This window comes from Sparus aurata, chromosome 21 (assembly GCF_900880675.1).
Source record: "Sparus aurata chromosome 21, fSpaAur1.1, whole genome shotgun sequence".
Lineage (NCBI taxonomy): Eukaryota > Metazoa > Chordata > Actinopteri > Spariformes > Sparidae > Sparus > Sparus aurata.
This window is the reverse complement of record NC_044207.1, coordinates 14,124,040-14,151,235: the sequence shown is the minus strand read 5'-3', so window position 1 is coordinate 14,151,235 and position 27,196 is coordinate 14,124,040. Positions and strand designations below refer to the sequence as shown.

The window sequence follows — 27,196 nt, the reverse complement described above, 5'->3', positions numbered from 1 at the left end:
TAATACTTTTACATGACACAAATCTGAATCAGTGCTGTGACATCAACAGAACGGCGGTAGCTGCACAAGGTTTAATATGCGCATGTTGAGACTAAACATGTCATTTAATTAAAAAGGGTTAAGGTAGGTGGGAAAAAAAAGAAAAAAAAGGATTTTGCGCTTATAAAACTGGTATATTCCTGAATCAAATGCTTGCCTTGTAGATACTGAAATGAGAATACTGCTCATTTTAATTGATATAGTCGAGCACAGAGCAGTCAATACTTGTCAACATGAGCAACTCTCCTCCAAAAGCAGAAAACCTTGACAGTAAAGATTTAAATCTGTGAAGTCCTGAGCCGCTTCGTGCACTAAATAAGAGACAGCTTATCTGGAGCCACGACGATGTTTGTTTTTTGAGTTTCTATTTCCAAACAATATCTGTTCTGTAGTGCTGTTATCAGCTCTGAACCAGAAAATATACTCTTATCCCCAGAAAATCCCTCCGGGGACTCTGCCAGTCACCTTCATTGTCTTTCCCGATTTCTTTATTCGAAGCAGCTCCAAATGAAACAACTTGAAGACACCACGCGTCCTTTGCTCTCTCCAGTTTGTGTTTACATAAAGCTAATTGGATTGCCGCAGGCTGTAGAAATAACATATAGGAATTCACAATTTAAATACTATTCACTTTTAAATGCGCTTGTTTCCCGCTCTGTTATTTATGTACTTTATCTAGTGTATGAGATGCATATAAATACGATTTATATTAAAAAATAATCATACAATTCATGTCAGTGGAATGAAAAGGGAATCACACAGTAGGCGTTTTAAGGCAGTTTGCCATATTATATGAATATTCATTAATCTCATTTGAATAAAATGCTATACGGCTGGCATATGTTCCTTCCCCTGAACGTGGAGAGGCAGAGTGACAGACAGAGAGAGTGGATGAAAGAAAGACTGATAGAGACATAAAGTATGTGCGTGCCTCTACACACACACACACACACACATTAAAGAACCACTTTGTGCACTCACTGCCTTTGCGTTGGCGGTAAAGGAAGAAGGCGAGCGCCAGCAGAAACATAAGCAGCAGAATGGAGGAGCCCACCGTACCACCGGCAATAATTCCCACTGGAACAATATCTGAAACAAACACAAGCAGAAAGGGGTCGGGTTGAGGGATAGCTGCTGTCTCATTGTTACTGAAACCTGCTGTCGTTTAAGTATAAAGCCTGTTGTGTCCAACAGTAGCTTATTGCTGGATCTCTGAGGGCTGGTTATGTTGATAAGGCATGCAAGTCAGACGAGGGATAAAAACAGTGTTAGTGTACATGTGAGGACACAACCAAGCCCTCTCTCTCTCTCTCTCTCTCTCTCTCTCGAAGACGTTGTTTTTCTGAAGCTCGTGAAATCTGACAGCTGAAAGAAAAAGAGCCAGATAAGACTGACAGAGCATGAAGAAATCATTTTCTCAATGTAATGTGACATACCAAGCTCTCGAAATAAAAATGCGAAGCCGGCCAGAAAGGAATTATAACACTCTATGTTTCGTCAGTCCTCCGGCTGATGCCTCTGCGTAATAACATTGCTCAAGGGCACTTCAGTTTGTAAGAGAGACAAGAGCTTCTTTCTCAGGGACATTAGAGACGCTATGTGGAATTTTCATTGTAAACAAACACTTTCGCGTACCGCCTGTGCTTCTCAATGAAATGCATTGAGTGGTGAGTGATGAATACACTTCCTCTTTATAAAACTTTGATAAGCTGATTGTTTCGCTCCCTCGACTTGAGCTCATGTGTGTACTGAACAAGTTGAATGTCTTTCCTATAATTTAAGAGATTTGCAAAGACTTTTCTTTGATGTTTTAAAATGATATTTTCTTTACAAGGGAGGTCTACCTCTGCTCTTCTTTTACTTTTACGCCTTCTCACCAAACTCCAATCAAACTGTCTAGACTAGGCAATTTTGAATAAGCAGTTCTGTTGCCACTTGGCCTGTTTGTCACCTAAAATGCTTTCAGAACTTTATTTCAGCATACAGTTTAGCTGCAATAAAAAAAAAGTTTGTGAACCATAAGTGCCCACCATCTTGTTCCTGTACTGTGAAAACTGAGGCTGAAAAAAACTGATCAGATGTGAGCAACTGCCCTGTTCATCGTCTTTTTCTCTCAAAATGTTTTCAGAAACATATTTTAGTGGACTGTTTATTGGTAATACAACTGTTTCCTGTTTAAAAACAAACTGCGAGACAAAACCAAGCACCGCCCAATATGCATATGCAGAGTTCAGTCAGCTAGCATAATTAAAACAATGTTTAAAACTTTGGGGAAACCAGTCGTTGGGGACATCCCTTATTTTTCACCAATTATCTATATACAGGTATAACTATAGATGTGTTATCAGAACTGAAGACGGTATAGCACTAAGAATATAGATGTAACAAGAAAACTGGCTCCTGGTGAACAACTTTTATCTAATCAATGGGCTCCGTACCAAAATCCAGTTCTCATAACATCCCATCCCTTAACTGAACATGGGGTACATACTCATATAGACATATTTCGCTTTAACTGTGGTATGACTACTGTGTTCACTGCCACATCATTGGTTCCTCCATACCCGTCTCTTCCAGGGTGATGATCATGGTGCCGGGTCCGAAGGAGTTCCAGGCGGTGCAGTTGTAGGGCGAGTGGAAGTCAGACTCCATGACGTTGTTGATGGTGAGGGTGGAGAGGACGGCCCCGCCCTGTGATGGAGGTTTGCTCTGCTCCACAGTGTACCGCTCCATCAGGGTGCCTTTCTCTTTCTCCCACACGTTCTCCTTCCACGCCCAAACCTGAAACACACATTGTAGAGGGCTTAGCTTTGTCCTGAATTATGAGTTTTGGTCGGAGGAGTTGCTGTCTCAAACCTCCTCGGGATGACTGACATGTTAGTTTGGGAACTGAACCAAATAATAAGAGTTATTCATAGGTATTTTGTAATTACTTCCTTTATCATTGTTTGTGACTCTTTCACGTGTTGATAAAAAAGTGGTCCGTAAAGTTTCAGCATAATTCTTACATTAAATTGAAAGGTCAGGTTCTTAAAAAGCTACAATATGGTACAAGGTCACTGTAACCTCACAATGTATAAGTGACCTCCTAAATCTAATCAGTTCACCCTCGAGTCCAAGTGTAGGTTTGTGCTAATTTGGACAAAAATCCCTCAATGCATTCTTGAAATATATTCCTCACAATGTTTAAGCTCACAGTGAAATCTAAAATCCGTTCATCCTTGAGTCGAAGTTGACATTTGTGTCAAATTTGTAGAAACTCCCTCACGGCGTTCTTTAGATACCGCTTTCACAATAGGCAATGTCACAGAGCCTGTGACCTTTGACCTCCACAATTGATCAGTTCATCCTTGAGTTCATGTCCATGTCCCCTCAAGGCACTCTTGAGATGGCGCGTTCACGAGATGTGAGGTTGCAGTGGCCTTTGACCTTCAACCACCAAAATCTAATCAGTTCATCAGTGAGTGTGCATAGATATTTGTGCCAATTATTACAAAATTCCCTCACAGTGTTCTTGAGATATCACGTTCACAACATGTGAGATTCCGGTGATCTTTGACCTCCAAAATCGAATCAGGTCATTCTCGAGTCAGAGTGAACATTTGTGCAAAGTTTGAAGAAATGTCCTCAGAGGATTCTCTCGCTCGGTGGCTGTTGTAGGCTCTAGGGCGGGCATAGACACGCCTATGTGGTCAAATGAGGTGTCAATCAAAAGGCCCAAGGTTGGCAGCCCTCTTATAATTACTTGTATTGTTAAATAATGGCGTTAAGCAGTGTAATGGAGGGAGTTTTAGACAGATCTTTTATCATTAATTAGCGATCCTGCATTTTTAAAGAGCATTTCACATCAGAAATGATAAGACACTATAACCAATTAATATCATATTTTTATGTCTTTACATTTTTGGCTACAATCATCTGGATGGTGGGGCCAATCAAACCAAGTTTGGCACACAGGCCCCCAGTTTGTGTCTGTTCTAAAGAATATTACAGATCTGGGATGAAACATACAGTAGGGCAGGACTGAGAGAAATAAAAGGCACAAAACCGTCTGCTGCTTCAGCATCACTAACAGGGCCATGGATTTATCAATACACAGCACAGTCAGGCTACTGATATTTCAGAGCCTTGGTCGGGGTCATAGATTCGAACTCACTCAAAGCTCCGTCAGATAAAGGATCACTCCTTTCAGGCCACTAGAAAGCACTTTGTAGGCAAAACCTGCTCTCAGCCTGCCTCCGTGTGATCTGCCTCTTAAAAAGGATTGCATTAAAAATGGTAAAGCGAGTGTGCGTCAATTTAGGATTAAGTTAAGATCAAAGGCTTGGTACATCTGTAAACTCAAGCACTTGTAAATCTATGAATCTGTGCCTAATCAACACAGCAGGAGAAGTCCTTTAGAGCGACAGAGGCGCTGTATCGGTGCGATGACGACGCAATTTCCAATATGTTTTATTTGTTTGATTTTTATCTAAACTGCTGCAATCACCTGATTTCCCCTCAGGGATCAATAATGCTAATTTGGCTTAATTTTATCTTATGTAGTATTAACCACACACACATCGAGACACACACACACACACACACACACACACACACACACACAATAACAAGTACACATTCATCAAACAGATGGGCTGGAAGGTTAAGCGAGTCTGGGCAGGAGATATATTTTAAGCAAAACAAATTATATTCTCACACCTTGGTAACTATTTTTTTGACTCCCGGTGCGGTATATGCCTAATTAAAATGTGTGCAGCAACTTTTCAAGCTGGCAGAGAAAGAAATTCCTCACAAATAAATCAGAACACACACACACACACACACACACACACACACACACACACACAGAGTGCAGTCAGTGTACATGAGCGATAAAAAACCAAGCAGGTTTTTCTACTTTAAATCTGCTGATGTAGAAATTTAAGGGTATTAAATATGGAGCAAGGTGATATCAAATATACATAGAGCCACATGTTGTGCTAATGTACCTTTTAACCTGGTTTGAAAAAATGACACGGGAGAATGGGATCATAAGTGGATGAAAGAGAAATTAAAAAAGGCCCCAAATCTTCTGCTTTTTTCCCTCTCTGACACTCTTACGTAACGTGTCTTTTCTGTCTCCACAGTCTGCCTCTCAAAATCCCTCCATTTCTTCCTTTATCGCTTTTTCCTCACAATAATTTGTTGCACCACCACTGTCTGTATTTCTGTCTCTTTCTCATTTTCCCATTGCCTATTTTACACACAGTACACACACGCAGTGTGGGCATGCACACACACACACATTCACAGCGTCATATCCATATTTTATAAGTCCTTGTGTCTCTGCATTAAGCCGAGACTATAATGTCGTATCACATTATACGCTCTTAGCTCTCTGCCAGTGCAGCAGGGGGGCTGAAGCTTCCTAAAAGCTCTGATTTCTGTCATGTCGGCACTGCACAATTGGATAATTGACGCTGAAAGGTACAGAATTTTACTCTCCCGCCATCTCTCTCCCTCTTATTTCAATCTGTGTCACCCTTCCCTTTCTCCATCTACTCATTCTAGCCTTCAAACTCAAAATGCCATCACTGGATTTATTTCCATTTTCCGGCTACTTTTTCTCATTTGTGAGCATTCTGTTATTTCCCTTTTTTAAAAAAAGCTTTATATCACACACTATACCACACATTTTTTAGCTTCTATAGTGCACAGGCACTTTGTATTAAACTGTGGCTTGATCAAATATTGCACTCGATGACTTTGAGAAAAGGCAAGAATGAAAAAACTGCATACAGTTCTGCAGTTACGGCACATTCGGGATATTCCATTACAGTTTGCTGGTGAGGCAGTTTGTGCGAACGCTTTCCTATAAAAAAAAAATGGTGACCACTTTGAAAGGAATCACTGAGTTGGAACACTTTTGGTGTGAGGTTGATACTGCAGTCAAGACTGTATGGAGGCTGCACTGACCCTCTCCTGGTGACCATCAATAAGTAACTGTAACTTTAAATGGTCTTAAAGCCACAATATGTAGAATTAGTTATCTAGTTGTTTTAGCATCTTTCACTTAAGCATTTACTTTAGCAGCATCAATCACAGATCACAAAGTCACACAGTTCTCAGAGAAGCATCTTTAATGCCTCATTCAAGCGCAAATTTGTAGAAATTGTTAGAAGTTGCAGTGCAGAAATTTTGTCTCCCCCTTCTGGTCGCAAGAGTAATTATGCAAACACTGCTGACACTGCTTACAGGTGAGCTTGCACCCATTGTTTCGGGTTTTTTTATCTGCCGCATCAGAAGACTTTCCTGGATGCCTTTTAGGGTTTTCTGCAATACTTGTAGTGGCTACTCTGTCGCTGCGGTTCCTCTCCTCTTCAGCTCTGCCAAACCTATCAGTCGGCTCAAAATGCATCACTACTAATGCACCAGCGCGGGACAGTCGCCACATAGTCCAGATTTAGAACTTCCAGTTTTCTGCCAAATACAGATCTAACAATGAATATATCAATTATCATTTACGTGTAAGTCCCGCATTCCAGCTTTAAGAGGTGAAAAACATCACTCAAAGATACAAATTCACAGAGCTCCCTGACCTAAAGAACAGAGGATCCAAACCACAGGGTCCAGATCCCCCAAGGTTTCAAAAGATACTGCACATCAGTACATTTTTCAGATTTGACCTCTTTTGGTTCTTACAATTAGTCAAATAAACATCAGTAAATCAACTGACTATGTCAGACGATCATTATGTCTTGTGTGGATTCATGTTAGATGGAAGTATCTCAGACTACAAAGCTTGGAAACTTCTGCCTTATAAGATCTGCGTTGTGGCTTACGCGCTTCTAAGGACAGAAATAATAAAAGCTATAAATGATGCTGGATGCCAGCTAAAAACGAAGGTGGTAATGTTGTGAGTCTCAAGGTTATGTTCTATTGTTCTACTGCCGACAAGATAACCCAGAGTTTTGTTGGACAGATTGTCCTGAGGTCACAGACACAGCTCATCACATTTTGATTAGCTGGATACTGTGTTTCCACTATGAGATGACCTTTCCATTTTCTATTTTTCCACATTAAATAAACATAGTTTAATGTTATTCAAATACTGACATAAACATGTGACAATACTAGCAACTTTGTTTTCTTTTTTTCCTGATTTTCTGCACCCGAACATTTCAGCTGAACATGTGTACCGTACAGTGTGTCTCCTCATTCAACCACACACTACAGCAGCTGTTTTTGATGAGTCACACCTTCCAGCACAGAGGAGGAACAGATTGTTCTCGCATACTCGTCGTGACACAGTTGGAGAACAATGCCACTTGTGCCAATCGCTAATAACACGAGGTGAGGAGGAGGAGGTAAAAACTTGTTTTGTTTTCGGGCCGGACGAGGAGCTGTTGTGATCGGTCTGAGGCTGATGCAATCTGAAAAGGTCGAGCACCTTTGCGGCAGATTACAACTTCCAAAGATGGACTTACAATCTTATCGGGTGGGGGGGTGCTGGCGATGTAGCACTTGATCTCTCCTCTCTCCCCTCTGACGGCGTACTGGACTGGATCACTGGAGATGATGGGGGGACCTGAAACACGGAGACGTAAGAGGATCACCACAACGAAACGTCAGGGTTGAGACATACATAAGCACTGAACTTAACAAATCAACAATTGGAATGGACGTATACAATAAGAACTAGAACGATGCGCGCTGTTTGGCGGATGCATTGCACGGCTGCTTACACGCACAATGAATGGGAGGCACAGAAACAACCGGATACTGTGGACACCACGGCTGCAGGCTGGTCACGGGTGTGGAAGATTCGCCTTGCCTAGGGCGATGTGCATTGATTTAATTGGCAGATGAGGGGCTCATACTGCCCAATGAACGGAGCCTGTCCAGACATAGAGACAGCTCCAATGCGAAAATAATCAGAGCAACAGAATGACGGTTACGTTCTACTCATAAGCGTTTTACCAAAAAGACTATATTCAGATTAACTCCTTTGGTGACATCATCAGGTGAAATCTCAAACTATAAATCAAAACCTTTGCTATAAATATCTATGGAAGGACAACATTTAAAGTGAGTTAGACATGAACCAAGCTTGAGAACCCAAAACGGACAAGGCGATCATATTTGTAGCTGTGATTTCCTGTCCAGTCACTTTGCTCTGCTGAGGTATAAACCGCTCCGAGCAATGAACCAGATACCTTTGAATTAGCTGTGTTAACACACTGTCCGCTTCGTGAACAGGTGTAAACGTAGCCACGCCCTCATCAAGCTTTCAGCGCCACGCGTTTCACAAGGACACGCCAATGAATGTCCCTGCATTTTCAGTTTGACCGGCCGCTTTGTCAGCTGCCGGAGATTTAAGGAGCATTTTTGAACTCTCTGTTCCTTATTGTGTTCTTGGTGAATCAGTTTTGATTTATGAAGTAATTGCTGGTCTCTCACGGGGACAGTACCGGCATTGAAATATTGGCATTGGGCCTGTTTAAGGCTGAAAAATTAGCTGCAGGGATTGGGTCAGGCCCGGGCTGGAATAAATCAGGTCATGTCGACATAAATACAAGGCCCATGCAGTTCTTTATTTTGTGCATTCAGTGGCTTCAGCTCTCGGGGGTAGGGGGGGGATACAGAAACGTGAATGGTGTAAAGAATGACTTAGATTAGACAAACACATCATTTTGCTATTCATCTTCCACATTTGATCAATAGCAGCGCTTTGTGCTACGCATATCTGCTCATATCAGCCCTAATTAACAGCAGAGCGACTGAACAGAGACTGACCATTGACAGTGAGTGTGACCTCGGTCTCTCCCACTCCGATCCGGGGTACGATGGCCTTGCAGACATACTGGCCTGCGTCGGCCTGGCTCACTGACTTCAAATACAGCTGGTTGTTGTTGCTGAGCACCTGGACACACACACACAAACACACACACACACACACACACACACACACACACACACACACCAGGGTATAAGCAGGATTGTAGATTTGTGAGGTGGAGAGCGGATAAAGACAGACAGGGAGAGATGTTTCAAAGAGGGAGGGAGATCTATATTTAATTCATAAAACATGTTGATTTACTCAGCAGGCTCCATTAGTTTTTCCTGGAGCTTTTCATAACTTTTTAGGCATGAATTAAAGATTTAAGATATGAAGATGGAGTTTCACTTCCAACCGTCTGCTTTACAACTGAGCATTTATGAGGTCTGGGTCGTTTGTATAAGTTGGGGCGTGGGGTTTTCTCTGGGATTATTTACGAGGGTGAAATTCACACCAATACGCATTGTTCAGACTTACATCTCACTTCCTGTGTAAATGAAAAATGGTTGTAGAAATGGAAACTTAAACAGGACATAATTTAAAGTGCAGGCTTCGAGGTCCACGGGTTGAGAGAGGGTTTGTGGGTGATGGTTTGTTCTCACCATGTTGGAGCCCTTCTTGGTCCAGGTGAGCGTGAGAGGGGGGTTGCCAGACCACTTGCAGTTCAGAGTGACGTCAGAGTCCACATCCACAGTAACGGGCCTGGGCTCCACTACCAGTATTGGGCCGACTGAAAGAGAAGACACAGAGACCTTTTTATGACACATAGCCTTTGGGATCACCAAGTGGCTAAATTGTATTGTATTCACATGTTGGACCTCACAAATCACTCTTACAAGCTGTGGCTCTTCACTCATTATTGTGTGTTATACTTGAAAGTGAACTGAAGGGACAGTTCTTGCTTATTTACATTGCATATAGTGAATAGTGAAGTTAGTGAAGACTCCTCAGCACAAATAAAAGGATCATCATTTTCATTGAATTTTCTCAAAAACTGTGCAGTAAAAGAATCAACAACAATCTCAGAGTTGTAGTCTAAGCCAGCCTGACCAGCACACCTCTAAAGGATTTACTTACATAAAAGCTCTCTTTTAAGGGAATTAGGAGTCTTGTAATGTTATTTCAGCTCCCTTTGCCTCTTATTTGCCCCAATAACTGCACAGTGAAATAACACTGACTTTTCTATGTAAAATGGACCAGTCTACAGACCGCTCAAAGCGCCTTACGACACCTGTCACATTCTCACTTAGTACATTCAAACACTGATGGTAGGGGCTGCCATGCAAGGTGCCAACCGCTCATCAGGAGCAATTTGAGGTTCAGTATCTTGTTCAAGGACACTTCGACATGCACTTTTCAAACCAGTGACCTTCCGTTTACAAGACGACCCGCTCTGCCTCCACAGCTACAGCCGGCCTCTGTTGTGTTAAAATTTCCTTTGAGGTAGTAGTCACCAACTTGGAGGCAAACATAACAACTCGTCATAAAGTAAGATGTGTTTTAGTGTGGTACGTTTCCTTCTTTCTTCTTAATTTCCATATTCTGTAATGAACATCCTCCGTACCTTTTCTGATTCTGTATATTGCTCGATTCATTTAAAGGTGCATTATGTGAGAAATGGCCAACTGTCAAACTCATACTACAAACAAATAGGGGCAGCATTTCACCAGAGTAACTGCTAACTGCTGCAAACAATGGCACCTTTAAGCTGGCTGTGAAGCTAGCGCTCCTATTAGCTGACTCTCCCCAGACTGGGCGCTAGCTAAGTATTAGCACCTCTTGAGGTACAAAACAGCTCGGGGATAGCTCTTTAGCCATTCTGACTCAATACTTAGATGTTATCTCTTCACCTTCTGTCAAAACTTTTAGAACATTTTTGGATCTTTGAAATTAAGATTCCTACGTATTATGCTATTTAATTCTATTTTCAGTAATGTTTTTTACATAATCAATTTTATCTACTTTACTCTGTTTACGTACAGGCTTTAACAAGAATTTCCATAAGGCTCTGTTGAATTGGACTGAAAAGGAAACTGATTAGACAGAAACCATCTATTGCAAATGTATTCCGCACGATACACAAATAGAGTGTTGTAACAAAATAAATGCAGTGCGGCTCTTCAAACAAAGCCTGACAAATATAGCTACATGAAAGCACACATATCATCAGAGTCCCACTCAGCTCAGGAGTGTTTGCACTCTACTCACAGTGCACGTCCACCAGGATGCTGACGTTGGTGTTTCCCACAGCGTTGAAGACTTGACAGGACACGGGCTCGGTGAAGAAGGAGTGATCAGCTGTGGTGACAAACACACTCTCTCTGGCGCCCTCCAGCAGCACGCCGCCTTTTGCCCATCTAATGGAGAAACACATCCTAATTTAACAACTGCGGATCGCTGTGATGTGTGTTTGTCAGCGGGAAATCTCAAAAGTATGATTGGCTTTTATCATGTTTTGATGGTGAGCCAAATGCTATTTTCCCACTGTAAGACAATTAGCATTTTTATATTGTCAATTAAAGCTATTAAACTAACATTTAAAAAGCCTCAGTGTCAAAACCTGCAGGAATGATTGCAAGTTAACGAAATAAATGTCTCTCCATTTCTGTTATTCACACTGTACCACCTTTCCAGATATATAGCTCAGAATCATATAACCATATTGTACATCTGCCATTAGGTGACATCTTAATGTACACTCAATAGGCTTAGTGCCTAAGTGCCTGGCAGTGCTCCCGCTCTGGGACCCTCTGGTGAAGTCTTAAACCTCAGATTAAAACCACCGCGTTAAAGTCCAGCATTTAGCAATTTCAGTGCTTCTGTGCTGTCACTTAAGATAAAAGTCAGTGGTTAATTGTACAAATGCTCGATACTTTTCACCAATTCTGCGCTGCAAGCAGAAATTACAGTTCAGGAACACCCCGAGATGGTGGTTACAAGCGGATTGGAAGAGAAGAAAGGAAATCTATCGGCATTAAACAGAGTCTGCAGTCCGGCTCTTATGTTGGACTGCGGTTTTCAAATGAATCCCCGTCCTTGAAAGAGGTGACCACCATTAAAGAGTCCAGAGCATCCTCAACTGACATGAAGTTGCAACAATGCTGTTAAAATGAGTGGAACCATATTGTTTCATTGATAAGCAGTGCACTGTTTTCCAGCCCGTCCTTTTCAGAAAAACGACCATGTAGGTCGACTGTGAAAGCAGTTTATTACAACTCATATTTATGTCATGTCATTTTGGAGACACCGGCACTGACCTATTCAATCTTTTACGCATGAGGATGTGTTGGACTGAAAACAAGTTAATTTTTTCTATTAAAGATGAACTTCTGGTAAAAATTACATCCAGACCTGTAGCCCATGATGGGAGGGTTGGCAGTGGCCTGGCAGGTGAAGGTGACTCTTTCACCCTCCAGGACGGAGCGAGGCTCGATGGACAGGGTCACCATCGGAGGGTCTACACATGGAAAAATACACGTTCAATGCACAACTGAGGATAAACAAACTTATAGTGTGAATCTGGTCTGTGGCAGCTGAGTGAAGCAGCATGAGGATTGATTTTCTACACAGATAAGTCACACAGACTATAAATTTCACATTAAAATCTGGTGTTCCAAAACAACACTCCTCTATGGCCCTCTGTTCTAACACAGCACTGGTTCCACATCTGCTGCTACTGCAGTTATTCCGCCGGTAATTACTAACTACGGTGGGTTGGAAAAACACATCAATCTTCTTGATTGAAAATTCAAACTACAGTTTCCTTGTGAGCAATCATTCCTTATTTCTTTTTAAACAAGTGTGAAAAGCCCTTTTAACACAAAAGATTTCCTGTTATCCAGAAGTTGAAGAAAATCAACTTGCTGGTACTGCTTTGGGAGAAAATCCCTGGCCCCAAAGACGGCGCTGAATCACTGCGAACAGCTAAATCAAACCTGGAACCAGCCCAAGTTGGAGAATGGTGAAAAATGGTGGCTGTAAATTCATATACACAGCATATGTGTTGTATTTCCTGAATAATTACTTCAGTTTGACAAGTGCTGGGGCAGCTGATAAAAATTATAGCGTGATTGTGGAATGTGTCTACACAGAAACAGTTTGGCCCCAGTCACCTGAGCAGCTTTACACTCTGACAGACAACAAATCCAACATACGGTGGACGTTGAGGGCAACAGTGGCACGTTTGCCCATCGGCACCGCCGGGTTGCTGGACACACAGGTGAAGTTGCGTCCACTGTCGGTGTCAGCTGGTGTGATGGGCAGGTAGCTCCTGGTCGTCACCCTCTTCCTGTCTGGTAGCACTTCCTGTTCGGCAAAGAAATAGAGCATGATGGTTGTGGGTAGAGGATTTTGTGAGCAGAATTTAGTGAGGAGAGCCGCCAGAGAAAGATCAAAGAAGAAGAGGAGCACGGTGGATGGGGAAGGACGAAAAGGACAAAAAAAGGAGGGAATGGGAAATATCATGGGAGAAGTACGAGAGAAGGAGGGGGGCAGAGAGGAGGGAGACATAGGATGGTTACTAATGGAGCCAAGAGGGATGGAGAGCGGTGTGAAGTGGAAATGGAAACAACAATCTGAGGATAGAAACGAAACAAACATCATTTGGAGACACGGCGCGGGAGAAGTTGGAAAAAGTGCAGACGTTTTACAGAAACCCACGTTCTTGCTCTTGTACTTCATCTTCATATTACAGAAGTTTAATGTCGGCGCAAGAAAATAACTGCCTACAAAATGTTCTTTCAATTAACACAAGTAATTCAGTTTTATAATGACACTGGCCCTTGCATTCAAAATGAGACCTGAATACGTAACGCAGCAGTGCTGGAACCTTTCACAGATTTGTAAGATGTAACAACAGTTAAGATGCTTTTTTCACTCGTATGTCACTGCAGATCACATGTTTATATACATTGGCATTTCTGACATTTTATAGATTAAAGGCTCGAAAGTAAGACGCGTTTTTTCCTGTGCAATAACAAACATTAAAACGAGCCATCGCTGTGGCGCAAATGCGTGGTCACTAACACAGTAACATAAGAGCAGCAATATGTATGAGCATGTGTGGGGGGCATAAAACTGGCTGCAAACATCTGTGTTTGAGTGTGTGAGTCAGTGTTTGCTGCCGATGCCGGTTGCATATGAAAGCATATGAGTGTGCATATGTGAGTGTGTGTCTACGTGTGTGTGTGTGTGTGCAGGGGCATAATTTCATGTGTGTAGGAGAGTATACAGGAGCGTGAGCAGAGTGAATGTGGGAGAAAGGAGTGCAAAGTATATCACTGCGATTGCACTTGTCACCTCATAAAAGTTCCTGCCTATATACGCGTGTGTGTGTGTGTGAGAGAGAGAGAAAGAGAGAGAGTCTGTGGCTGTGCAGGTGTGTTAATTAAATGGGTTAAATGGATCTGTGTGTGGTTCAAGTTGTGTCATGACCGCAAAGTGTGGAAAGTAACTGATGTGTGTTGGGTGTGTGAGCGCTGTATCGACATGCACGTCTCTTATCTTATGTACAGGCATGAAGATGGCATTACACAGAATACTGACAGAGCAGCAAAAGCTTTTTCAGAGTAAGAAGTTGACATGATTCCATTACAAGTTACTGATTTCAGTGTGACATCATAAAGAGATACCAGTGACACATTTCAGTGATGTTTGTGCTCTTTAATTTGCACAATTGAATATAAATACTGTTTTAATCGCTTCTCTAACCATGTTTCAGGGCACAGACTGCTGCCTCTCACTAGTTAGCAAGTCAGAATCTCCCATTTGTGAGCATTCAAAAGCCTTACTTAGTGAATATGGTCCCCATCTGCCAAGATGTTATCATTTTGTTAACCAAGAACTGAGGAAGTCTTGTGCTGACTGTGTCTACCACACTGCGTGTGCTGCATACTGTATTTCCCTGGTGCAGGACTCCAGGGGTGATGTGCGGCCTGAGGTGTACATACTGTATTTCCCCTGCGCAGTGCCCACGGCAAAAAGCATATAAACAAACAACAAACAGACTCATCGTGGCTGTTACTGAGAAGCAGATTGCAATTTGTGGTGCAGATTCTTTTAAAGCATGAAGACGAGATTTCAGATTTCCAGAATGTGGATCTCTTTTTTTTTTCCTGCATGACTTGTAAATGTGCTGTGTTTCATGGATGTGTGTGAGTCACCGTGGACTGGTAGGCCCCCTCCACAGCGACTCCGTCCTTGGTCCACTGGATGTGGGCCGCAGGCTTGGCCCCGCGGGTCACACAGGTCAGGTTGTACGGAGTCCCAGCCATCAACAGGAGCTCTGGGGATCCATCAACCACCGGGTCCTCAGGGGGGACTGGAGAAGACACACACACAAAAATCCATAAATGTGCAATTCCACTCAAGCATGCAGACAAATCCATACACACTCACAAATTACTGTAATAAATTTACAAATTACTTTCTAATAGCAGAGCATGAATTCATGATTTCTTTTACCTCTGAAGTCAATACAGCCCATTAAAAACACATTGAGAATGTGGTTTTAATGAAACCACACGAAAACTGCTATCCAGCTATTTCCTAAGAAGGTTATGACCAGCTTGACTTTTAACCTCTTTGCTGTTGGTAGATTGCAATTTCTAAAAACCATTCCAAAACTTTGTGTCCGTTCCAAATTGAATTCTACCTATCCATCAGTATTTTATTTTATTTTATGGTGTTTTTCCAACAATATCCATCTGCAATTTCACCCAGAAAGTGAGCCAGAAGATTTTTTAACCAAACTTACAAACACCAACAAATCAAACTGGATTTTCTAACTTCCAATTTACAAGAACAGCTGCTCCAGTATTTCTCAATTTGGATTTTTCTGTTTCTTGACCATATAATTGTTTTTTGTTATAAGAATCTGTTTCCACAGAGAAACTCTGGAAGCCAACTTGCCAAGAAGGATGACTATTTGACTGATGGAATCAGATAAGAAAACCCAAAGATTTTGTATGTGTCATATGTACATTTCTACAATACCTGACATATCGTGATCATATTTTATTTATTGGCTCACTTTCATGTCCTGAGTTGAGAGGGATGGTGCTGGAGTTACATGTAGGTGACAAGGCTGCCAAGCCAGTGAGCACAGTTCGAGTCTGTGTTTCAACATTTGTAAGTGTGAAACCACCAGGACAATTCTCATTTCCGCTTTTCACTATGTGAAAACATGACGTTGTGGCATGTCCAGCCTGCTTTGTAGCATCAAAACCAGGTATTGTGGGCCAAAACATAACCTTATCCTAACCTTAACCAAGTGGTTTCTGTGGCTAAACCTATCTAGACACAGAATTGTCTCAACATAGAATAGAAAATTAAACCCAAGAAATGTTATCTCTGGCATCTTGAAATGAAAAGGTGCTTTTCTCAGACTACATGTATAGTGGCTCAAAGAAAACCACAGTAAATGTCTGTGCAGAGAGTTCACTTACTTAGTACATTGAGTTTGGCCCTCCTGGAGCGCAGGGCGGCCTCTGTGGCCTGACACTCGTACAGGGAGTCATCGGACAGCTCAGCGTTGGAGATCTCTAGGTTATACTGGCCGATGTCCAGAGACCGCAGCACACGATACCTGGGCCAAGCTGCAGGAGACATACACCGGACTCACAGTTAAATAGATGGAGAGACAACTCACTCTCTGATTCATGCACTTGTTGACGTTTCATTCTACCTCAACTACGAGTCATGCATGTTACTTTGAAGGTCAGAAAAGCCTGCCGTGTTTGGAAAAAGAACTTCTTGAATGTAATTTAAAAATAGTCGACTGGAAAACATGCCAGAAAGCCTTTTAAAACAGGAGGTCATGAAGCAATAGGCACATTACGCGCCGCTATTACAGTCATGAGTCATCATAATGGCACTGCTTTCACAACTGATCTGTGTCTCAGGAAAATATCATCTTTATTTTAGAAACAATAAGTGATGCATCCAGGTGGGTATTTCAGGTTCTGGAACAAAACACTTTATTTCTATCTGCTTAAAAGAAAACTAGATAAAAATTTTAATCCACAGGGGAAAGATAGCTCCAGGTTCACATTTTGGAGCTGGCATTTTCACCCATGCTGATAGTTTTTTGTTTTGAGGGATGGTTTAAAATCTGTGGGGAGTTTTACTGACAGTAAATTTTTGGCTGTCAGAAATGTTCAGCTCCTGTCAAAAAAGTTTAGGCTGGTGAAGTACAGATAATAGAATGTGAAAAGAAATGTAGTTTATAAAACGGGGTGGTTCACCTGCATCAGGGGTGACCAAACTTTTTCTCTTGGACGGCCAAAACTAAAACTTAAAGCGGACATATTATGCTCTTAGGATTCTTTCCTTTTCCTTCAGTGTGATATAGATTCTTGTGCATGTTAAAGATCTTGATGGTTAACAAGATCAAAGTCCACACCAACAGAAGCTCCTCTCTCCCACAGATAACACTTGTCCTGAAACGTCTTGTCAGCAGCCCCGCCTTTAATACCGTGACTTCATGACATCACACTTGTCACGTGTCACATTGTCATACATTTTATTGCCTAATTCGGCAATGAGAATGTATTTCTTACAAAGCTGCTTTGTTATTGTTAGCAGGTCAGACATGTGCGAGCTGACCAATCAGAGCAGACTGGGTATTCAGGAGGGTGTGACCTTAAAGAGACAGGAGCTTAAACACAGCATTTCATACAAAGGGTTATACAGAAAACAGTGCTATGTCCCTATGAAAACTGTTCACAGTCTATCCTGTGGAAAACCCAGATTAACAGAGATACAGTTTCTGTCAGATGTTGCTTTTTATTTTTCTTTTGTTTTGTTGTGTTGTTTTGTTTTGTCAGTGTATATAAGTCAATGGAACAAATATGATATTTCAATATATTATATATATTGACGTATCACAAGTTCTTTACTCCCTAATATTGGTATTGGCCACAACAATCCCGCTGGGACCTACTGCATTTTATCAGGGTTGTAGCATAAATAGAGCAAAAACATCATGATGAATACAAACCCATAAACCCATTCTTTTCAGTAATTTGGTGAACTAACCCTTTAAAATGTAATTCCTAAGGCTGCATATGGAAAACCAAAACTTTAAAGCAAAGAGGAACCTTTGAAATCAATTAGGCATCTTCTCGCCAGCTTCTTTTATTCAGCGTCAGTGACTGTGATCTGTCCTCTGCCGACACCTAACGTGTTTACAAGATAAAGCAAATGTAAAAGCCCTCACGAAAATGGATAAAAGCTGAATCACAATTACATCAATCAAAGACCGAGAGCGGCAAATAGGACTCGAATTTATGTGGAAATGTCAAAGCTTTTTATCTTAACACACCGATAGTGTTTAGCATTAATGGCATTTATTTCAGAAGTTTTGAAGACCTTGTCGGAATAACCAGAGCGTCTGGAGATGATAGCATGTCCTTTACACAAACAACACAGAGGCAGGTAATGAATACAGGAGCGCGCGCATGCATGCACACACACACACACACACACACACATGGTAAAAATACGCATGCAGCAATACAGTCAGAGATAAACAGCTCAGGGGTGACAAACACTGATCAAACATTGCATGTATACACTGTCCTGACATCACTTCCTGTATGAAACACAAACTGCACAACTATAGGCAGCACCGTTCCAATTACAGCACCCCCTACTCTCTCCTTTTGAACCCTTGCCTCTCAGACAAAGACATAATTGAGCGTGACGTCCCACTAGGGGGCACTCATTGATCCTCCGTGCCCAATCCTAACATGACATCATGGATTCAGATGGCAAAGGCAGGCAGTTGGGGTGCGGAGCGGAGGAAGGTGGGTGGATGGATGTGTGGGGGGCGGGAGGGGGGGACAAAAGTATTAGTGGAGATTACATCATCCACTCCAGCACCTCGCAGCATAGCAACCACAGAGGTGAAAGCACCCCGGGGAGAGGGAGAAGGAGAAGAAGGAGGAGGAGGAGGAGGAGGTTGAAGACGAACAATAAACTACCACCACTGATGCCTGCTGGTAGTGAGTCGATGAGCGTTTGTGCTTTAAGTATCTGTAAACATGATGCACACATGTATATGCACATGTTGCCATACTGTTAATCACACATTTAAAGGGGTTTTTCTCTCTCTCTATTTCATGCACATTGTATTCAGATGCACAGTGTCGAGGAAACAGTTTCAGACGGTGAATGAACACACTATCTACTGCGTGGGTGTGCAAACTGCAGGTATGAATTTACAGCACAATCTGCACTCCCACACTGTCATCAACAGCTGTATGAAACCATACAGGGCACAGAACAACAGCCCCTCATATGTCAGATTTCATGCACCAACAACAACCTCCTTGGATTGGAACAAATTAATATTACAAGTCGGTGAAAAATATTGAAAAACCTGCTCCCCCCCGTGCACAGAGGACGTGACTTCACGTTCACAGCATAAACAAGGAGAAGCAAAAGATTGAGAGACAGTCTGTCAGGGATGAAGGGAGAGGCGGCGGCGCCGACAACTTAAGGATAAATAATGGACAGAAGGCGATGATTGATGGCCGGAAAGCAGACAAAAAGAGACAAAGAGGACAACATGTTTATCAAGCACCGGTGTGTTTGTCGCCGGGACCACGCTCGCAAAAAAACAGGCTACAAGGACAAAGAGAGCATTACCGACGGGAAGAGAGAGGGAGGAGGAAGGGATGAGAGGGAGAGCGAGGAGAGGAGAGGAGAGGAGAGGAGAGGAGAGGAGAGGAGAGGAGGAAGAAATGATAAACAATGGAGGGGGGATCTGCGAAGAGCATGAAGCGAGTGATGATGGAGCTGCAGTTTGAGAGACGGACGAGCGAGAAGTAAAAGAAGGCGGGGAGACGGAGACGTGCTGACCTTTACTGAACCTGTGAATTAAATTGAGTTGAACACAAGATTCACATCACATGTCAGCCCATCACTTGTGTGCATGTGTCTGTGTTTTTGCGCGGGGGCGGGCTGAATGTGTGTGTGGGTGGCTGTGTGTGTGATATGTTTGTCTGTGCAGCTCCCTGTGGATTAATTTACAGTGTGATGAGAAATTTGCTTTATGGTTTCGAGCTGAAAGGGCACAGAGCATGTGACTGCTAATGCACTTTTTGCTAAGTACATTATTAGATTGTTCATGAAAGAAAATATCTGACGTGTATACGAATGCATGGAGAGACGCATTATTTGTACACCGGAATATGATTTCACTCAAGCGATGAAGGGATCGCCTTTTTTTGCGAAGAATATGACATGAGAGCATTTTTTAGCTGTCATGTGTTTGGAATTAACAAAAGAAAATCAACGTGTTATGCATGTCATGTGTTGTGTCACAGAGTCCAAATAAGAACCAAAACGTCGGAGTCCTTCTCACAGTTTGATCGTTTGGTGTAAGTAGACGCAGAGCAGAAAAGCCACAGCAATCCCGCTCAGTGTCAAAGACACCAGATGCCACCGATGGATAAAATCTTTATCAATTGACAGATTAAGATTCAAAACAACAAACACAACAAAAAACGAACAAATGGGAGGCAGGTTTTTGTTGGTGCTTCGTTCTCATTTCATAACTTTTGGGGCTTTTTTTGTTTACTCCCATGGGCATATAAAGCCTTTGTTCGGTGGGAAGTAAGTACGGAAGTTCCCTACTTAAGTTCTGTTTTGAGATTCTGTTTTGCTTAAGTAATTCCATTTTCTGCTGTTACTTTGTAGACTGTGATTATTAATTAAGAACTATATAACAAATAAATGATGATGTATTATCACAGATTAAACACCGAGTATATGATTTCTGCAGCTAGGATTGCTCAGCCAAAACAAGGCAAAAGAAGTATGTGGCGTAGGATCATGGGGATTTTTCATTGCCGTTGTCTTCTTCTTTCATCGTCTTCATTGTTAAACAACCACCACTGCTGATGAGAATGTATCTGCATGAGCCAGGCAGATATGTTTGTGGACGAGGTGATGAATTCAGACTCTTTCGCGACAGGATGTGCACCGTGGGATGAATGCACTGTTACTGTACCCGAGTAAGATTACACATTTCTACGTTTGAACATTGCTGAAACATTTAATGTGACACAACTCAACACATGTTGAGTTATTTTTAGACATTTGAATGCAGAAAGGTTACATATCATATCTTTAACTAGCCAAGAGTGTTTGAATCCACTTGAAGCTGCCAGTTGCTGTACCAGCTGCAACATTAAAGTGTTGTACTGTATAAATATCGCAGAACTTCCTCCACCACCACTCCTTCTTACAGATGTAAAACACAACAGCTTAATATTCTGTATAATCATCCTCCAGTGGAGCTTTCCTGATTCTGTTTCAGGGACTTTTTGCTCGTTCAACCGATAAAATTCAGTTTTTGTCTATAATCATTTTTTTTTACTGAAATGTTTGCCAACGTGGGCAAAGAGTAAGAGCTATCAGCAGCTGCTGTCATAAGATTTCAACAGCAGCAGTCAGTAATTCACAGCGGTCAAAAGCTCGTTTGAATTATTTTGCCAAACAGGTTAGAGGTCAGTGGAGAGGGACACTTCTGCAGTTTTTTTCTTCCTCTTCTTCTATTTGCACTTTGAGTTTCCCGAATACAGAAAAAATCTCCGTTGTGGCTTTGACCCTTTGACTCGCCTCACTTTTGGCTGCATATGATGCTTTTCCCGTCGCTGAAATGAAGTGTATTCTACTGTTGCACTCACAGCAAGTCATTCTGGATGTGCGTGTCAGCTTAGAATGTAAATGCGAATGTGCGTCTGCTTTTGTCAGCGTTGTGAGGGATTTGCTCTAATTCAGCATGATATACAGGACTCATTTCTGCCCAGATTGTCACTCACACGCCTCTTGGCTCTTCACTCTCTCCCTCTCTGCTCAGTGTTCATTCCCTTAATGTTAAAAAGCCCCTACACTTTTCAGGCATAATAGCTTTTGTCAGGGTTCTTACAGTCAAAACTGAACCGAAACCGTGGCTGAGTTATTCCCCCTTCTTCACTCCACTTTGATCCCTGCAGCTCGGAGAAGCTGCCATTTTTTTTTTTTATCCCCTCCCTCTCATGACAGGATTTCTTTCCCCCTCCCCTCACCTCGAAGTCCCTCTCCGACGCCGAGGGCCAGGCCGTCCTTGGTCCACTGGACGATGCCGCTGTAGTTGAAGACCACGCAGGACAGCACCACCCGTTCTCCCAGCACCACCGACTGGTCCGCGGGCTCCTGGGAGAAGCGAATGCACCAGACTGCAACAGAGGGACAGAGAAGGGAAATCAATTTTAAGTTCCTTTCATTGTGACATGGCCGTGAGCTGCCATCTTTTATTGCACTGTATCGAACTACACAGTCCCTCTTCAGTCTTATCGACTTCTGCTTGTCCATACGGTGGCTGTTGGGCTGATTTGTTACGTGTCTTTATTGTGTATAGTCTGTTTTTTTCTTTCCTCTTTTAGTATGTGTTTTTATTGTGAGTGTGTTTGAATACAAGCCGTTGTCTGTGAGTGAAATTTCTCTTACAGGACAGTTTGGCTTTGAATGGAATTGAATGCGTTTGTGCGCATATGCATTGGCCGAATGGAGGGACACCGGAGAACTGGCAGATTTTTCTTTTAGAGAATCATTCTAATCATTTCTGTTTCTAACTGGACCCTGAGCCCAGGCGCTTGGATTTGCATTTTTGCCATTCTTCTGTGCTCTCTGCTTCTGTTTCGTCTCTTTCTTGCCGCCTTTTTCGAGTTTTCCCTTGACTTCACTAAGGCTTATGTGTGTCTCTGCGTGGGTATGTGTGTGTGTGTGTGTGTGTTTGTGTGCCTGCATGGATGTGCAAGTGCACTTGTGTAGCAAGAAGAACATCATTGCCAAGCTGTGATACAGCCCGCTCTTTTTCATCACACAGTACAAAGGATTTTGCTTACACACACACATTTCCTCCAGCAAAATAAGCCTTTTGGCAATTGCAGCGCCACTAAAATACATGGATATAAAAACTACAAGTGTAGCGCCCGCATACATTAACGCTCTCGCATAAAGAGAAAGTGTCAGGTGAGGAGGCGAGGCACTAACCCCGCTGCCGTTTTCAGCTGTTTGCATCATCAGGTAAAATTGTTTCATATTCCGGGGAAAGTCTTGCAAGAAGGCGCGTTAATTAAGGCGGCGAAGGAGACTGTGGAGCCTTGGATGACGCACGCACACACGCACGCACACACACACACACACACACACACCATCTCGTACACAAAGAGAAGCACTTGTGCACATGCAACATCGAATCACACCCAGTCCATGCGCACACAAACACACACACCTCACTGAGTCATTCACTCACATTGAGTCACACAGCTGAGGATACACACACACACACACACACACACACACACACACACACACTTCCACAGAGTTGGTGTTTGTCTTCCTGCAGGCTATTCTGTTCTTGGATCATGGTTAAAACAATCCTATTAGCTAATTAAGGCAAAACCGGTTGATGAAGTCGGCCGTGGCTCTGAGGGACACGTCTCGGCGGGATTCAACCACAAAGGTGCAAACAACGGGGAGATTTGCTGATTTGTCAGGAGGATTACACGACCTGTCATGTTATTTGTGCAGAAGGCTCCTTTAATGAAAACAAGAATCTTTAGACTTCACAGGAGGCACTTTGATGTTTCATCAACTTTCCTTTTGAATGCCAAATCAAGGAGACAACTGCTGTGACTGGGAGCGGATAGCTGCGCTCGCCGTTTGAAGTTAAAAGGGAAAATCTTCCTCAGAACACTTTATTGCTGTTGTTTGGTTGTGCCCGGAAATAAAGCAGAGGATGTGTATTCGAAATATCATCTCTAGAGCTACAGCAATTAGTTGATTAATTGATCACTCAGTTGAAAAGGAAATGAATGGCCAGCTATTTTGATAATCGATCAATCCTTTCAGTCCATATTGAAGCAGAAATGTTAACGTTTCCTGGTTCCGGCTTCTTAAAAGTGAGGAGTTGCTGCTTTTCTGTGTGATTTATGATTAGCAATGAAAGTCTTTGGGTTTTGGACTGTTGGTTGGACAAAAGAATCAATTGAAAGGAGCTCTTGGAAACTGTGACGACTGAGACTAATCGTTAGTTGTAGCCCAAAGTTTTATAACAGCCGACTCAAACATTTGCATTATTTATCAGGTTTTGTGTTGACCATCACTTTGCTGTCCTCGCTCCCTGACTCCCTGCCTACTTCCTTTGCAGGGTTTTTAACATCCATACTTTATCGTTATTGATTTAGTCGTTTATTTGCCTGTATTGTTTGTTTTCTTGGTTTGTTGTGTTTCCCTTTTGCCTGTAACTGTATTCTTTCATTTGTACCTGTGAATCATTTTGTCTGTGTGTGTCGCCTCGCCAAATTAAAGGCCAACTGCTTCTTAGTAGTCACCACTTCACTCTGATGTTTGAAGAGCAGACAGAGGACCAGTCTCTTTCTACTGCAGGCCTATTCAACTCATTGACTACTACAAACTCCCTCTGCTTGATCAGCCGAGTTAAAAAAAATTGATGACATAAATGTATTTTTGTGCTTAGCAACTGACCTTACCAATAAATGGGCTTATAAATGTACTGACAAAATGATCAAAATTATTTAAACAAGGTTGTTAAAGGCCTACAGGCCACCAGTTGAATATGTATACTAAAATACCAAAAACTGAAAACACTAATTACCGGTCACAGATAAGAAAAAAATTCATCATGCACCTTCAAACGGAGCGAGGGCCAAAAGTTGTGTTAAAAAACGTTATTTAGTTTATTGGTTAAAAAGCTGAACACTTTTGACCTTCAACTATTCAGCCCTCCCAACAACAAATACTGAGAAATCCCCTGAAGAAGACACGATCATAGAAGTTCTACAAAAAAAGGCCCAATAGACTAGAATCCGCTGCAGATACACAACACGATATTTCCAATGTCTTACTTTATCTCCAACTAGACACAAGAATGAGATAAAATAGGCCGATCTAATCAGTGGCAGACAAGTCCTGACAGGCAGATCCTCTGCTTACACATACTTTTAGTCTATTATTTATGAAGAAGTTATAAAGTTATTCATAATGAGTTAGACACCGCTGATGAAGGTGCCAAATATACATTCATTAGCCTGAGAGGAGCTGAGACAAAACAGTGAAAATACAGAAGAAGAAGAAGAAGAAGAAGAAGAAGAAGAAGAAGAAGAAGAAGAAGCTACTGGGACCTGATATCCTGCTGACATGAGTGATTTACATGTGGGTCATGTTATGCATGATTTATGCAAAATTAACAGCTATTACAAGTAGGGCCCTCTTCTTCGTGTATAACTCTGAACAGAACAACGCATGTTCTCCTGGGACAGACTGCAGTGTGTTGTAGAGTGTGTGTGTGTGTGTGTGTGTGTGTGTGTGTGTGTGAGAGAGAGAGAGAGCGAGAGAGAGAGAGAGAGAAAGGAAGTGACAGGAAGACAAAAAGGAGGAGACAGAGAACATTTTTGTTTGTGTGTCGTGATATGAATGTGCATTGATGAGTGTGTATTTATCTGTGTTTATGAGCGTGTGGGTATATATTAGTGTGCGTGCGTGCGTGCGTGCGTGCGTGCGTGCGTGCGTGCGTGCGTGCGTGCGTGCGTACGTGTGTGTGTGCGTGTGTGTGGCCTGTCAGCCTGCAGCAGGGACTCAGATCGCGGAGGAGAGAGCCGCACTGACAGAGAACAGAGATGTAATTAACCCTACGGGATACCCACCCTCCTCCTCCTCCTCCTCCTCCCCCCTCAGCACACACACACACACACACACACACACACACACACACACTTCCTCTTTCTCTTCTGCCCCCCTCCACTTCAAAATTCCCTGTCTATCTCCTCTCCCATGTGCTTGCGTCTTCTCTCCTCTTTCCATCATTCCTTCTCTTTCATCACTCCTTTTCCTTCCTCCTTTCTCTTTCCAGGTTTACCCATCCATTCTCTTTCTCTGTGTCTCTGTAAACCTAACTTTGCACATCCCGCCATTTCCTTTTTTTTTCTTTGTTACTCTTTCCATCCTTATTTTCTCGTCCCGTTCCTCACTTTGTCTGTCTTTCGCCACCATCCCTCTATTCCTCCGCCTCTCTGGCATCCCTCTGCATCCAACATTTCTTTCTTCCCGTTCTTCTATCGTCCTCACTTCTTCCCACACCGTCTTCTGTCTTTTTCTGTCTCCGCATTCTCTGTCTGAATCTCTTTTCCCAGCCTCCTTCTTCCTTCCTCCTCCTCCTCCACCTCCTCCTTTCTTTCCTTTCCTTCATCCTTGCCGCCCTGCATCATTACCCTGAGGGATGATGTTAGGTATATCTTCTCTTCCTCTCTCTCTCTCTCTCTCTCTCTTTCTCTCTGTCTTTGCTCTCATTGCATAATGACCCAGTGGTACAATAGACGGAGCTTCACAATAACAGCCTCAGTGTCCAAGCATATTATCCTTAATGTCTTTAATATCTTTTGTTCACTGTGTCCTCTTTTTTCTTTTCCGTCAGACTGAGTTTTATTAAACATCTTTTCAAGTACTATCTAACAAGCCATTTATACACTTAACATTTAGGTCTAAAATAAACACGTTGCACTGTGTTATGAAATTTTTAGGTCGTAAGAGTGAGCGGGGGAAAAAGAAAGACGACTGTTGGAATAGATGAGCTGTAGCAGGATCTCAAACAAGTGCAGGTTCAATCCTGGGTGACGAGCAAATATTTAACAGGGGAGCGACGGTTAAAGTGAAGTCATACATCTAAAGACCTGATCGGATTTCAAAAGCGGCATCATTCCGATCTGTCTTCAAAATGCTAATGGGCATCACGACCCAGCTGCATTTCATGGTGTTGCATCATTTGATCAAGGTAGCTCACAACGGACTCTCCAGACAGACAGAACCAAATGACAAAACATATCCTTCGTTGTTGTCTCCAAAATGCTTTTTCAAACCTGATGCACTGCAGAAACTAATATCAAGATACAAGGAGCGTAGTTGTTACAGGAGTTCTTACGGTGAGTTCAAGACAAAAACATCTCATTCCAAGTTTCAGGCTTTTGGTTTTCTCAACTTAATCTCTATTTTAGCCTGTAGACTTTAGTTGACATGAGTTCATATATGCTGTCAACCTGTTTCACTTAACTATTAACAGGGCTTTAGATAGTTCCCTTGAGACAGCTAGCAGAGTGCTTTGTGGTTCACATAAGCATAAAGCTAAGGAGGGGCTTGTCATGCAGTGCTACTTAATCTGAATGGGACCAGATACAGGCTCTGGGTTTAACAGAAGGGAACACAGCACCAAGGTGGTTTTCCTGCTCTTCATGTTTGAGTCCGCTAATAGGAATTCTAGCTGCATGGCTA

At 42.4% G+C, this 27,196-nt stretch overlaps 1 protein-coding gene across 2 annotated transcripts in view; it reads right to left on the bottom strand.

The window, feature by feature from the left end:
* The window catches only part of kirrel1b (kirre like nephrin family adhesion molecule 1b), an 88,864-nt gene that overhangs the window by 12,761 nt on the left and 48,907 nt on the right, over positions 1-27,196 (bottom strand). For both annotated transcript variants that reach the window (XM_030402944.1, XM_030402945.1), the window contains exons 2-12: positions 21,937-22,086; positions 16,306-16,455; positions 15,022-15,179; positions 13,015-13,165; positions 12,212-12,317; positions 11,069-11,217; positions 9,463-9,590; positions 8,818-8,944; positions 7,509-7,609; positions 2,604-2,820; positions 1,021-1,128 (exon numbers count right to left, since the gene is read on the bottom strand). In XM_030402944.1, coding sequence (XP_030258804.1) covers positions 1,021-1,128; positions 2,604-2,820; positions 7,509-7,609; positions 8,818-8,944; positions 9,463-9,590; positions 11,069-11,217; positions 12,212-12,317; positions 13,015-13,165; positions 15,022-15,179; positions 16,306-16,455; positions 21,937-22,086 — 1,545 coding nt within the window. The remainder of the gene's footprint in view (positions 1-1,020; positions 1,129-2,603; positions 2,821-7,508; positions 7,610-8,817; positions 8,945-9,462; positions 9,591-11,068; positions 11,218-12,211; positions 12,318-13,014; positions 13,166-15,021; positions 15,180-16,305; positions 16,456-21,936; positions 22,087-27,196) is intronic.